The sequence below is a fragment of the Notechis scutatus genome, chromosome 2, assembly GCF_049901735.1.
Source record: "Notechis scutatus isolate UNSWTSFEM ecotype Mainland chromosome 2, rNotScu1.2, whole genome shotgun sequence".
Taxonomy (NCBI): Eukaryota; Metazoa; Chordata; class Lepidosauria; order Squamata; family Elapidae; genus Notechis; species Notechis scutatus.
The window spans coordinates 91,490,379-91,506,187 of record NC_142010.1 but is presented as its reverse complement, the minus strand read 5'-3'; the positions used below and the strand labels follow the sequence as shown (position 1 = coordinate 91,506,187).

The following is a 15,809-nucleotide window of genomic DNA, read 5'->3' as shown; positions in this document are numbered from 1 at the left end:
CTGGATTGCTTAATCATGGTTTATTTCCATGCATGATCCTTAGTTTGTATTTAATAAAATAGTTTTTTGAAAAACTGAACCTGAAGTGAAACAAACCTTAAAAAAATAAAGTTGGCTGAAGTCCTTTTCTTTATTGTATGGGGGGTGAGGTACAAGGCAGAAAGGAGACTCACTGAGTTATTAAGAACGATTTGGCTTGATCTGGTCATGGCAGAAATGTTTTAGTATCACATAATAATTGAGCCAGTGTGAAGACTGTGTCCTATGCTAATTAACAGGAAGTGACACTTGTTCTAAAATTGATTTAGCTAAATATAAAATAGATATATTTTGTACTATGAATAACAATATCCTTTTTGTGTTAAAATGTGCTATCTTGGAGAATAAAATAGTACAAATAAGAGCCTTTATTCCAGTGGAAATAGCAGAAGCACTTTGCCAGTTTCAGATTGGAACCATTGAATTTCTCTTCTCTGTCCATCATTCCAGTTCTGACTGGCTTTCCTTATTTATTCTGAAACTAAATCAGCAAGATTCATGCAGGCATTCATGGGGAATGGGGGAGTAAATTAGGAAGATGTGAAGGCAGTAGCTTGGAGAAGTGTGGTTTATTGGGTGGAATAGTATTATATTTAATCTCAAAAGTAATATCCTTACTTGTCAACCAAAGCAATTTAAGAGGGAGTATTATTATGTTGCTAGGTAACTTTGCTCCCTAGCATTTTCCCCAGTAATGAAGCATGGCTTTGGTGTCTTGAGATTGTAAGAATAGATTATCATGGAAAAGTTACATGGCAGAGTTGTTCTGGTTTATCTGGAGTAATTATTCTACCCAATGCTTTATAAGAGTGTGGCATTTCTATACCTTGCATTTGTCCAAATCAGAACAGAGAAAAAGAAAATAAATATCTGAAAATTATATTGTCAACCTCTTTTATAATACTTTTTAAAAAACCATGTCTTTCCCACTTTGTACTAATAAAGAGAAGGATCTCATAAAATACTAATTGGCCTAATAATATTTCAACTTTATAAGGTTTACTTATTTAAATCAACTAGGCATTGTGTTCTTTTTACTGTTTTCAGATCATCTATCATAGATGGTTTAAGTATCATCCATCTACATTCACCTATAACATAAACACAAGTGTTCGGTTAACTTTAAATCAGGAGTTAACGGCGACACACCAGGATAGCACTCATTGATCTTCAAAATTAATACTTTTAAGATTGAGCAAAATCTCATGGGATACCCAAATTAGTTTTCATGGTTGAGATCTCAGTAAATATTAAAAATAAGTTCTGTTAGAGAAATGTTGGTGTGTGATGATGCCTGTTAACCCTGATTTAAATATTGTCTGTCTTCCTCTCATTGAGTCTAAACTTCTTTAGTATGGCAAATTGTAAAGGCCCAACAACTATTTATTTACTTGTTTGTTTATTAAACATGCTTATAATAAATTGTTCCTTAGACATTAGTAACCTGAACATCTGTTAAATTATTGTTTTCAGTTGTTTTCTAAATTTTATTTATGTCAATTATTTTGTGCTTTTACTTTAAGAAACTTTTTTTAAAAAACTTTTTTCCTGTATTAGCTTTAGATATTTTGCAATGTATAGGAAGTACTAGGAGTTTTAGTACACTTCCTAAAATGGACTAGGCTAAACTCTTAAAAATGGTCTTACTCCATTAATCGAGTCTTAGTTTTCTACAGAACAAAATTGATATTTTTAATTGGACAATTTATTTATTATAATTTTAATCTGTCACATCCAACAACTCCCAGATTATTTGTAACTGAACATTTTAGTTAAATTTAATGATATTTTAATTAGTAAAATATAAAATTATTCTGTGACAATTTGATCTTGAATGCACATATTCAAATATTTTTTGATAATATGAAAGAATGTGTCAGCATAGTAAAAACAAATTATAGCAGTAAGTGGCAGAAAAGCAAAATTACTTGAAATTAACTAAACAGTTTCATAAAATTGGCCTCCCCCCCCCCCTTTTTGTCATGTATATAATAATAGGAAAATGTTATATTTATGTGGCCTAGCTTTATTTAATTATTTATTTTACCATATTTTAATTCTCTCCAGTCCTTAGAGTCTCTTTAGTGGCATGCCAACATATAGAACATTCATAAGAAAGTAATACAATCCACAGTTTTTTCAGTAAAACTCAAATTGAATAATTTTATTTGTTTTTTTCCGAGTAGATGTGAAAGTTTAGGTCCATTTTATATTTTATTTTCAAATAATAATTAAACGTTGTGGTTTTGTTTCACTTGCCTTTAAATTACATTTGAATTTAATTTTGTTGCTCTGAATTATCTACTAAGCATATACTTAAAAGTTCTGTTGATATTTCAAAATGCCATCTGGAAATTTGAATCTATTTTATCTATTTTAAAGTTATTCCTTATTGACTTTGGGTTGGCCAAAAAGTACCGGGACAACAGAACGAGGCAACACATACCTTATAGAGAAGACAAAAATCTCACTGGTACAGCTAGATATGCAAGCATTAATGCACATCTTGGCATAGAACAGAGGTAAGTATTGAAGCAATTTCTGTAATTAGATTAGGAACTGTAAAAAGTTAAACTCTAGAAATGTCTGAATTTATTCTAATGCCTCTTAGCAATTGTCAGATAAAGAGGCTGAGCTTATAATTTAGTAGCATTGGGAAGACCACACATTTCTTACAGTATCATAATATTTGAGATATTGAATAGTTATTTAATGACAAAAAAAGGAAAATTAATTTAAATGTAGAGCAAATATTTGCATTGTGTTGCTTCTAAACATCAACATATGCATGACAGATACATTTTTATCTATCCATCTTATACCTACCTACACGTTGCCTTAACACGGATGTCAAACTTGTTGGATGAGTCATGTGCTAGCCACCCCCAACCCTGGTTCAGTGAAGGGGTGGGGAAAAGTTGTGATATGTCACATAATGACAACCTGACACCATGAGTTTCAGACCCCTGCTTTTAATAAGTAAAGTCATTTGATATAACTAGTTAACAGCAGAGTGAATACTGAAATATAGTACTTCAGGTGAAGTTAACTTTTTTCTTAACAAATCAAGAGTTTTCATACACATTTCATAATATGTGAATCAATATCTTTTTCTTCCTTCTGGTGATAGTTTGTAATTTTTTAAATTGTATTCAACTTCTTTTAACATAGAACTTTTGGACTTAGCATGTTTTTTAATGCATTTGTTGGCATTGTAGTATCAGTCATTAAACATGAAAATCGGATTGTTTCTGGAATCAGTATTTTTATCATAAATTCTCAAAATTCATGTGGTTAAATTTAGCTTTTGAATGTTTTCAGTTATATAGAATAAGAATTAGAATTGTTCATAACACTTTTGTTGTTATGTGCTTTGCTATTATGCCTACACAATTTTTATGCTTCCATGATCTCACTGTTGTACTATTATCAAGACAGATATGGGGCTCATGTAGCTTGTTTTACGCACAGTTGTTGACCAAAGTAGAAAATAATTGGAAAATAAAGGAAAATTATTTCAGCAGCCATTGTCCAAAGTTAATATTTCCTTTTCCATAAAATACATTTATTATAAAAATTTGCTTGATTATTATTTTATTCTCTCAGTACTCCACCCCCAAAATAAGCTAAAATTTAGAAGTTAACGTGATATGGAGAAAAATAGCAAAATAAAAACTTGGATATGGCAGGAAATCTGGTATGCGGTTTTCTGTAATAGTTAAGCAGTTTGCTAAAATTTGAAGTGCATTGCTGTATCATCTCTAAGAAAAACAAGAATTAGAAGAAATAAGATATGCATAATTTCACAGTTCTCCAAATAAGTTTGGTAAATCTTATTTATTACATATTTATTGCATATCAGTATGCACATTTTACTGACAGTTCATTTTCATAACTGTTGAGACCTGAGAAGTGATGCTATGCAATTTATGAATAAGCACATAAAACTTTTTTCCTCAGTCGTCGTGATGATATGGAGTCATTAGGATATGTATTGATGTACTTTAACAGAACCAGCCTGCCGTGGCAGGGATTAAAGGTACGTTAAAAACTTCATACAGACTTGTAAAGATGATATTAAAATATTGGATGGACAAACACAGTGTTGTATATTTGTAATTCAGATACTATGGAATAGATAGAATCTCTGGCATGAGATGCCACCCTACGCATAAGTGGAAACTGAGTATGGTCTAGGGCTGCTTCTTTTATTTGTTTATTTCTGACAAATACTTTATAATTAGAAAAGATGCTCAGAGAGAGACATTAGGGGTGAGATAACCTTAAAGGACAATGTGCAGTTTGAATAATGATTCGGAAAAGTTATGGAAAAGTGTGTTCTGTCTAGAAAACTATGCTTATCCTCAGGCCTTGCTCAAAGTACTACAGTCTCTCCATCTTCAGGATTGTGGATTGTGATTTAAAAAATAAGAGATATGCATGCATAGATTCATTCACACTCATTGAGATAAGTCTGTGTGTGTGAGAAAGATAGAAATCTGTTGGTACTTTCTCAAGAGGTTATATAATTCAGATGATGATTTTGACTACATTGAGTACATTGATGGTAGAAAGCAATTTGTGCTGGAAAAGTTAAGCTATCAGATGCAATCTAATACTAAGAGCATTATGACATTTCTATATTTACTCATAATCTGACTATAGGAAAAATACTAGAAACAGACATATAATATAATCCTTTCATGAGCTGGTTAGGTTGCAGTAAAGCATGTAAGAAAGATTTTTATTCTTTTTGCAGTGAATTCTGGAACTTGGTAATTTCCTTTAGATCTATGATAATAAAAAAATAGTATTGTTCCATATTTTTACAGGCAGCAACAAAGAAGCAGAAATATGAAAAGATTAGTGAAAAGAAGATGTCTACTCCTGTTGAAGTTTTGTGTAAGGTACAACTGTTTTAAAAACTTTTAAGTTTTTGATAATCATATTTTCTTTTGTAAATAAGCCAATAATTTTGGAAGGTATAATTAATATTATATAGATGTTTAACTTCATGTACTAGTGGAATTGTCTTTACAGTAGTTATAACTGATTTATCTTTAATTTTTAATGTCAATTTTATTTCTTTTTTCCGTTATTTCCCATTTTCCAAAACAAAAAAAGAACAATATAGAACTGAAATTCTTAATATAAAAATTGTGGGGATTCTGCCTCCAACTCTTGTTTTGATTTTTTCTGTTTATAGGGATTTCCTGCAGAATTTGCAATGTACCTGAACTACTGCCGTGGCCTGCGCTTTGAAGAAGCTCCTGATTATATGTACCTGAGGCAGCTATTCCGTATCCTTTTCAGGTTGGTCTTGTAGTAGATACTTTGTGAATATTCGAACAGAACAGTTTTAACAACAGTGTATTGTTCACATGGTTAGCTTGGCTACATAACACTCTTACCTTTCTACAAGTTTGGCTGAAAATATAAAAATACTAAAAAGAGATTTAGTTATACTAGAAATAGATTTCATTGGGAAGAGATCCTTTCCTGAGACTGTGTCAAAATGATTTTTTGTCTCGGTAGCTCACCTCTCATTGCACTGTAATGTCTGTTTTATGATTGGCTATTAGTCAGGTCAGCCATTTTGGAAATAAGCAAGCTGTACTCTGTAACAATCATTTTAGGAAGTATTTTCTTTTGTCCACAAATGTTGGTTACATCATAATTTAGTCAATTCAACATAAGCTACACTTGAAATTAGTACTGTGCTATAACTGTTAGTGATTCTATTTTTTTGCAGTGCTGAATTTTCTCAAAATTAATGTTGACTGCAGAGGAGGTTAAAGTGAATGATCAAGACCACAATAGTCATACGTGGTCATTTGCAGAATTGCAGAAGTTTATCCATGCATTTACTGCAGGGTTCAACTACAAAAAAATGGAGATGAAGATCAGTATTTCCCTTTCCCCTATTAACCAGTTTGAAGGGCATTATACTTTATGCATGTGACCCTTTCCACTGGAGCAAAAACTTCTGTACTTTTTTAGAAGTACAGAGGACTTTGAAAGTTACTGCAAGCAGATTTCAATTATTAACCACAGCCCTGCATAATGTTCAGTGTTTTACAAAATGCTACATTTTGAATGCCAGTTAAACCTGCTTGTGCAACAGCAATTCAAGTATTTCAGTGATGGTTTTCTTACTTTTTAAATTGTACCCTCTGTAGGACCCTGAATCATCAATACGACTACACATTTGACTGGACAATGTTAAAGCAGAAAGCCGCACAGCAGGCAGCCTCTTCCAGTGGGCAGGGGCAGCAAACCCAAACCCCCACAGGCAAGCAAACTGACAAATCCAAGAATAACATGAAAGGTTAGTAGCCAAGAACCAAGTGACGTTACAGACCAAAAATGATAAACACTAATTTGGATCCTGTTGGTGATACGTGTTAGCTCAAGGAGGTCATTAAAAACACTTATTTGGCTATTTAGTATTTAAAAAATGGACGTCCTTGGAAAATTTGACTACTAACTTTAAACCAAGTGTCCTTGTTTTCATATCATTTCTTTGGGTATGTTGGGTCATTTTAACCACTGCATCTTCTGCTCCCTCATTAACCCCTCTTCAAAATAAGCTGGCTTGGTGTTGGGAATGAACCAGAATCCTGGACCTAATATTTTAAAGAAGAAATTTTGTATTAATTTTTGTATTGGGCCAGTATAGATGCGGCTTTGGTATGGGTTTATTTGGAGGGGAAAAAAACCCAAGTGGTAAACATTTCTTTGAATATATTCCTCCTCCCTTCCACCCCCGTAAATGACATCAATTTTACTACAGAGAATCTAAGAAGGTAGCATGTATATTATTATTAATTGGGGTACTTCTTTAAAAAAATAGGACATAGATAGCTTCAGTATGATGATAGTCTGTATTCTCTGAGTAGTGTAGCTAACAATACTGCAGGAAGAACAAAGAGTTCCCATGTTAATGCACAAACATAGTCAAACGTTTCTCATCCCTTCCTCAGTAAAAGACAAGAAAGGCAATGATCAGAGGATTTAGGGGGAGTGGGTTAAATTTAGGCAGAATCTATCAAATATTTGTATATATGAGGGATCGGGGAGAGAAATAGAAAGTAAACAAATTTAACTGAAATCACTCCTACGTTCCTGGGGGATCTGTTTCTAATTTTAATTATAGATTGTTTGAGATTTATTGGCAAAATAATAAAAGAAGCAACTTCCTATGGCAGCAGGCAGTAAATAGTTCACATTTGGGAATATGTTAATTATGTTTCTATATCTGTAAATAAGATGGGCAAGCACACAAAATGCAAACAATGTAACAAAGAAATGCAAGCCCTGAGTGTCCAAATGAAACACCATGAGGCTTGGTCCTCTTTGAAGACAACTGGAAAGCAAAAGTAGTCAAGTCTGCACGTGCAAGATCTTCAGGTCAGTAAATACTATTGTCATAATTTTGAAAAATTGGAACTGTTTACTTTTCTCTGTTTTGAGGTTGGTTTAAATTTTTGAATTATGTATTAATAAAACCAATCAATACTTCAACAGTTATTTAATTGAAATAAAAAGATGTACATACCTTTTAGAAGTATACATTATTAGTGTATGTAACAAAGAATATGATTAAAAGAGCACAGTACTAATGATGCTTTTTTTTATTTAGGAGAATCTATACAGGACTCTGATAACTAACTGCACACATCATTTTCAATCATCAGTGCCTACCATTTTAGAATTACCTGATTAATAATGTTTCAATTACATCAAATATGTCAGAAAAATATTTGAAAAAGGAAACATTTAGCTGAAAAAAGAAGAACAAAAATCTACTATCCACAAATAGGCAAAGATAAATTTATGATAACAGATTACAGGTAATTGATGAAACAGTGTCCTTTTTATGCAGCAGAGTCTCTTTTTCTTATGGATGAGAACACGTCGTTGATACAACATAGTCTCTTTGCCAGGATGCAGTCCATCAGAGCAAAACAAAGATCATAAAGAAATTATTGGATAAAACGTATAAAAAGAAAATAGAAAAGTTTTCAAATCTAGAAGGAACCACTGTTGGTTGAACTATGTAACCATATTCACAATAATCCAATCATGTATGTTTTTGAATCAACAGGAAAAGAGAATTGCTTCCTTAAAATATATATATATATATATATATATTTGAATGCTTGAAAGAATTCCAAACTGTAAAAATATTTTTATTAAAAGGCTAATATGCATTTTTGTCATAATGATATGAAGATATCAGGATGAGAAGAGATACAGAAATCAAGAAGACCAAAACTAATAAAATATCACTACAGTGCTTAGTTGGAATATCCTTCAGTTGTTCCAGAAGTAAGGATAATGCTGAAATTGCAAAACATAACTACAATTATAATTTGGCAACAGCTGTTCTGTAAGCAAGAGGACTTGATTCAACCACAAGCCATTCAGTAATTCTAGTTAGTAAATATTGAGCAGACAAAAGTACAGATTGAAAAATTGTAGCCAATTTTTTTTAAAAGATGGGGCTAAAGCAAACCTACAAACTTATGCAGTCTTCCCTTGATCCTATTCCCATAGTTCTTTCAACTAAATGCAAAAAAAAATGTTTAATTTTGGCTGTTTTGTTGAAATGTGAAAGGAATTGAACAAGATTTTAAATTAAATTTTCCAATGACATGAGTTAAATGCAGACCTTAACATGAAGTATTTCCAACTCATTTTCTTGTAAGTATTTTCAGTATTCAATGTAGGAGAAATATTTTTAAAGAAGAATGGTTATGATAGGGATAGCCAGCAATAACCGATCAAAATATACTAATTATACTTAATTTCATGCCTAGTCAGAGCTATTTAAGGAACATTTTTTTCTTTAAAAGTTTTAAAAGCAATATTCCTGCATTTGATTTCAGATTACTGAAATGATAATGCAGTTATCTAACAACAGTATCCTCTTTGAACTTTTAAAGAAAAGTCTTCTTTCTTTGCATTCATTTTAAATTCAGAAGTAATTTGGGATTTGAAAAGAAGAAAGATTTTGGGATTTGAAAAGAAGAAAGATTTTTTTTCCAGTTTATGAATCATGAGAGTTGAAGAATTTGTTTTCACTTGTTTGAAATTCCCTATTCTACTTGTTTAAAGCAGAATTTTATGTGTATAGCTAACTCTTCAGAGAGATATTACTTAAACATTATTTGAATTTATTGAAAACCAGAACAAAACAAGTTAATTGATACCACCTAAATTGTAGGTAGTAGTGGTAGTGGATATTTGCCTAGTAACTATGCAAAAAAAAATCCTCTCAGATGTCACAAATTAATCAAGAAACATCTGTCTTGGAGGAGGGCAAATGGGGAAAGAGAAGTGAAGAGGAGGAGGAAATGTGTTTCCACCAGTGGAGTTGCAAATGTAAAGGGATCAATTTGGGGAAGAAGATTATATTGGAGAAGGGCTGGAGTTGGAGACTGATTGAGATCTTGTTAGGCAGGAAAAAGTGTTACATAAAATGAATATTACAATATTTATATCTTGGGGAGGGAGTTGATGGTAGAAAGGGTGGAAGTGCATGTAGTTCTCGACTTACGGCCACAATTGAGCTTGGAATTTTGGTCATAAGTCTCAATCTTGCCACTGTAATACCTCAGGGAATGCAGGAGGCCCAGTATCCCCCTGCATGCAGAAACTTGCCACAGGACCAGAAGTATCAGTCGTCTAGGCCTGACAAAATGCGGACCCTTCTCCCTGCCACCACTTCTAGGTTCACTTTTCTGTCACCTCACTTCATTCTGCATGTGGGTCATATTCTCATGGTTCAGAAAGTTCCTTCTCCAAATTGTGCAATTTGGAGAAGAGTCTTCCAAGTCATCCTAAGAATGATGGCGTTTACTAGTGTTTTCTCTTCCAAAGAGGAAAACGCTAGCAAGGCTGGCGTTCTAAAAGGCTCTGAACTTGCAACATTTTGAAACCTAATATATGTTATACAACTCAAGTTGTATCAATCCATCTTTCATATATATATATATATATATATATTCCAGCTCATAATCCTGGGTATCTCGGGGGGAGGGGGGAGTAATGCCATTTTTGGTTGGTTGGTTGGTTTTTTTTGTTTTGGTGAACAGAATGCCAGTAATACACCAGAAAATATAGTTCTCCAGTAGAACACCTTTCTTGATAACTATATGTTAAAAAGGACAAATGAGGTTTCCTATTATATAATGTTATGCACACATTTAGACTTCTATTATGGCAGAGGCACAAAGGCTATAGAAAAATCCCATTGGAATTTTGAATTAGGGCAGATTAATACGACAGTGTGATATAAAGGAATTCTGATAATAGGAATAATAGAACAGAATTATATTAAAAGCTTTTTAAATACAAAGCATTAATTTACAATTGCTAATTCAATGGGTAGTTCAGACTTTTTGCTCATTTAGAATTTGTTCATCTAAGGATGAGAAATAAGATGGGAGATGAAAAAAGCTGTTTGTACACTATATTAATGAGAATTGCTAACTAAAAATGTTGGAACAACACTAATATAATCCACTTGAAATAGTTAATTTAAAAACCTTAATTTTCTTTACAGTATCTCTTTACGTATAGTATACCTTGATGGTACAGATAGTCCTCAAGTTAGGACCACAATTGAGCCCAAAATTTCTGTTGCTAACCAAGACAATTGTTAAATGAATTTTGCCCCATTTTATGACCTTTCTTGCCACAGTTAAGAGAATCATCACAGTTGTTAAGTGACTGCTTGTTAGAAGGTTGCAAAAAGTAGTCACATGACATCAGGAAACTGCAACTGTCATGAGTTGCCAACCATCTGAATTTTGATCACGTGACTGTGGGAATGCTGTAAAGGTTGTAAGTGTGAAAGACAGTCAAGTCACTTTTTTCAGTGGTGGTGTAACTTCAAACAGTCACGAAATGAACTGCTGTAAATCGAGGACTACGTGTAGTTGATTGGATGCAGATTTACCTATTAAATAAACAACATATCCAGAAAAACTCTGATAATGATCTTAATACAAGTTAATTTTAGTTGCCAGTCTGCAAATCATCACTGTTTTTTACATTCAAATGGAGTAGCTGGAATAATGTTAAGTTTATCCTCATTTTTGTATTTTGTAAGGTATTAGCAGTTATAGCATTATGATTGTATATTCCTTTCCAGACTTGTGCATTCTGTACTGTTTTGCAACTTTGCTTTAAACACTTGGACTTTTCATCTGCTATAAGAAATGGTTTCATCACCCTTTATTGAACTTGATAATTGTTCTGACCACAGTATTCTTTTCTGTAAAATACCAGTATAATAGGTACTGAACTTACTAGATGCAGTGGCATATGTATAGTTTTGGAGGAGGATATAGTTGATTTTTTTTATTTCTCTAATATTTATTTTGGCTCAGTATAGCTGGGCAAGATGGTCGTGGAAACATCCATACCTGATTTTCCAAACAAATGATTTTGGGGCGGGGGGCTGGGACATTGGTAACCTAGATACAGTGCTTATGTTCATTTTTTTGTATCTGTGTGATAACCAACTTAAGTTGTTGGAAAGTGCCTAACTCATATCTGGAAAAGATAGAATTTAATAAAGGATGTAGCCTACATTTGAAATGTATTTTACAAGTACAGTCGAGTGGAAAGTGAGTCAGTATTGTTAAATTGCAGTTTCTTCAAACTGCCCTTAAAAACATGTGTTTGAACTGCCCTTAAAAATGTGTTTGTGGGTAGAGAATCCTGGGCTGATATGAAGTCTCTGTTTCAAATACTTCTCAGTCAATATGGTTGGGTGGGTGAGGTGTTTAAAAATTTGCTCTGAAGCCACTCATGATTTTTTCTCTTTTTTATACTTTTTATACTTTCTAAGCTGGGAGTCCCCCAGAGTAGACCTCTAAATTGTACAGATAAATTAAATCCTCCAATTATAAAGAGGATTCTACTTGAGGTAAAAGTTGATAAAAATACCTTTTTTCAAGACCTAGACTCAGTGGAAAAAGACTAGAGACAGTCAAGTATTTTATTTCTGCGTGAGTCTGGGGGGAAAAAGAACTAACTCCTTGTCTTTTTCAAAGCCTTCACAGCCTTGATATGAATGCAGAACATTCTTTAGAAATCATTCTTAAAAGCATCATCTAACATTTCTTTATTAAACACTTTCTGCTGGGTAGGTCAACATTCAGTTTAACAAACATAGCAAAGAATAGATGACAGCTCTAATTGAATGTCTGTTAGTGTTACATAGAAAAAGATAACCATACAATTTTGAAAAGATGGGAAAAGTTGTAATGTATTTTCCAGACACATTTGTCCAAGGCATCATTATAGACTGAAATATATAGATATGACTTGCTCCCATAATTCCAGTGGTTAAAAGATATTTTCATCCTGTTACTTTTGCCATTGAGATTGCAGCTCTTTAATAAAAGATAGTACAAGCATTTTACACCATAATCTGGAAGCAAAAGTAATGGTTTTTTCCATGTAATTTTTTTAGCCTATCCTAGCTTTTCATTTCTTCGTTGCATTCATGATTTTTAAGATTTCTCCTTCAATTGTAGAAAAGAAAGATTTCCTGTAATATCCCAGCACAGCAGTGCAGGCCAATGTTGATTGGAGGCTTTTTGGTGGAACAAATTATACACTTGCAGAGAATGTAGTTACTAGATATCAACTGTTTTTAGACAATTTTCATCTACATATTATTCTTGGCAGCCTTAACAGAATTTATTTTCCATAGCCTTTGATATTTTGAAAGACTACCTTTTGTTTTAGAAATTTGAAAGAATTATACTAAATTTGGCTAATGTTATGTTCATTTGTCTGAAACACTGCCTTGAACCATGTAACAGTAACATTCTTGTAATGTTTAAGCAACAGCATTAAATGGTGTTGGGATTTGTTTCAAAGGCTGCTATTTTGGAACTAATTGAATAGGTGAAGTAACTCACCTCAGTTATGTACAACTTGAAATATAAACTGCATCATGTACTAGATGAAGAATTGTGTTCCAGTAAAATGGATTGTTATTCGAATAGGCTGGAACTTCTGTAGGTTACAGAATTGTCATGCTTATCAATCTTCTTGCTGGGAATAACTGAATAATGCTATAGGTCTCCTATATGTGCCATTTTGGAATGACAAGATCTTTGGTCTTACAATTTTGCATATACAAAAGATGTATTTTCATGTACAGTCAATGTATATTGAAAATAAACATACATACAAACAAACAGCCTATGTGGCAACGTTATACTGTTATCTGTGAATTTTAGTGCCTGTCTTGTACTATCAACTTACATATGTTTCATTTTTGGCTGCAAATGTTAATATATTTCATGAGGGCAACTTCAGATGGTAGAATTAATATGCAGTGTAAGCTGGTTTAGTTTATCACTTTTCTGCTGTACATTATCTATACAATGCATCTGAAGTAGTTCATAAAAAGATATGCCTTTTAGTAAAATATATTAGGAATATGGTTTTCCGTACACATAGGAAATATGTGAAAAGTTTCTTTTTAAATATTTAAACCATGATTTGATCAATTTGTGATGCAGTATTTGAAACTGGCAATATAAAAAATTGTTTCAAGTATACTTAATTAAGTCAAAAGGATCCTTAACTAAAATGATTGGCAGCCTGAGCATAACTGATCTTCCATGGAATTTGATACAGCTGCCAAATTAAAAGTATTGACCTGTTTAAACAGCTGGTGGCTGGGTGTGGTTTCCTCTGAAAAGTAGGGTTCTTGCATGTTTTTCTCTTGATGCATAAATGGGACACTCAACCTTGGGGCACTACTGTCGGGAGCTGAATAAAGCACTTATCAAGTGGAAGATCAGTCTAATTTTGAATGGAATATCTTTTTTCCTAATGAAATCATAATCTCATTTAAGATTTTCCACTTAATTGGTTGGCTCTTTCCAAATATCAAAGTGTTTTGTTTGTTTTCCAGGTTTTTGAGCATGAAGAAGAGAACAGATGAGGCAGAGCTGAATGGAGCAGGATGTATCACCTCCCAAATCCTAGAAATCTTAGTTCATAAATACACATACCAGTGGTTGTGGGCAACCATCTACTTGATGTAAAGAACTTGCTTTCAGTATAAACTGGCTCTGGGCAGCACCATTGATGCTGCATCTCTTGAGTTGTAGCAGCTGTAATTGTGAATATTACTGAGATAGTTGAACATGGTGTCCAGTTTTCTATTGCATTTTTTCAAGTGGAAAAATTAACCGAGTGGTTGACACACAAGTGGTGGAGAGAATTGTGCATATGCCAATTTTTGTAACCTTTTTACTTTGAACTACACTGCTTATGAGATCTAATTATTTTGGAAGAATGGCATGAACAAGTCTTCAGAACAGTTGCGATAATTGTAAATGCTCACAATTGTGCACTTCTTCTGGGTATTCCTCCCTGGTTCTGAAAGTTGTACACTTAAAACATTCTTAAAATTGCTGGTAACTTGAGTGATGTAACAAGCCAGCTATTGTGGTAGTAACCAAAGATTCCAGTTTTAAGCATATGAAAGACTCTGCCTGCTTACCTGTGCATAGAAATAACAGCATCTAAAGTGAAGACTTAAGAGAAATTTAGCGACTACTAGATTACGTTTAGGACTTTGCATTAACTCTATAATGTTATTGGTATAAAAGGAGAAGCAGCATATTTGTCACAAATTTAGTTAACATCCTCCAACTGAAACTATGTAAAAGTTGCTTAGATAAATGTAATCACTGTAAACATCTAGAAGATCTGGGATTTTGTTTTTATTTTGAAATGGGAGCATTTTTGTTTACAAGTTCATTAAAAACTAAACTGTTCCTATAAGGAATCTTTTTTTAATTTGCCTTGATAATTTGCAAACTAAATTAGACACCACCTTTTTTTTAAATGGCAGTTACAATACCATTTGTTAAAGCAACAGTCCTGTTTCTTAATTTTAGATCTAGTGTTGTAACTCTTCCTCACTTTTGTTTTTAAATAAATTTTGTATTTGTTTTCCTGATGGGGAGGGGCACACTTGCATTTTTATAATCTGTTGCATTAATACCCAGTCTGCTGTAACGAGATCAGATGAAAATAAAGGAATCTTTTCAGACCCATTGCAACAGTTTACAAATCCTGCCATAACTTTGCATTGGCTAGACTTGTTTATTTTTTGCAGATTTAAAATGAAATGGTATGAAGGGTGTTAAAAAGGAAGAATTTTCTTTCGAATTCTTGTGAAACAAATATGACAGGTTTACTCTTGGTCTCAGGCAGCCTCTCACATTGGTTACTGGTTACTGCCTTAGATTATCTTTTCACTCCAATCCAGCTGAAAAATATTCTTATTGCTGGTGATTCATATAACAGTGTAACTTATTCCTTTATAGCATGTCAGAATAAATTTTAAAAGTTGTCTGAAAATGCTGCCAGATGCCTACTGTGTACATGGTTTTTTATGACTTGCACAGCTCTTCTGTGTTTATCAAATTAGTCCCAGTTCATATTTCAATATGTGACATTGAAGCTCCCTTAAACAAGCTCCCTTTCTTTTCCACAAAGTAAATACTTATATTTTATACTATTGTCATTCGAGCATAGATACTTGGAGGAGGACATCATTAAGATATAGAGTGTGCAAATAAGGACTTTTTGGATATGCTTTGTACAGGTTTTTTTTTTCCTGGAAACAAACTTATACTTAAAAAATTCCCAAAACTCATTCAGGTTTTCTAATTCTTATGAATGTAAGTTTCGTTTTCTTTAACAAACTGTACAAATAA

At 32.8% G+C, this 15,809-nt stretch overlaps 1 protein-coding gene across 6 annotated transcripts in view; it reads left to right on the top strand.

Moving 5' to 3' along the window:
- CSNK1A1 (casein kinase 1 alpha 1) overlaps window positions 1–15,450 on the top strand; it is a 36,404-nt gene extending 20,954 nt beyond the window's left edge. For 2 of the 6 annotated variants that reach the window (XM_087955466.1, XM_026688396.2), the window contains 6 exons: window positions 2,422–2,561; window positions 4,000–4,078; window positions 4,872–4,946; window positions 5,246–5,352; window positions 6,219–6,331; window positions 13,991–15,450. In XM_087955466.1, coding sequence (XP_087811592.1) covers window positions 2,422–2,561; window positions 4,000–4,078; window positions 4,872–4,946; window positions 5,246–5,352; window positions 6,219–6,331; window positions 13,991–13,998 — 522 coding nt within the window. In that variant the 3' untranslated portion in view covers window positions 13,999–15,450. Of the gene's footprint in view, window positions 1–2,421; window positions 2,562–3,999; window positions 4,079–4,871; window positions 4,947–5,245; window positions 5,353–6,218; window positions 6,368–7,681; window positions 8,012–13,990 lie in introns of those variants that run through there. The other 4 variants (XM_087955465.1, XM_026688379.2, XM_026688402.2 and 1 more) reach the window with 2 other exon arrangements.
- Window positions 15,451–15,809: the final 359 nt, after the last annotated feature.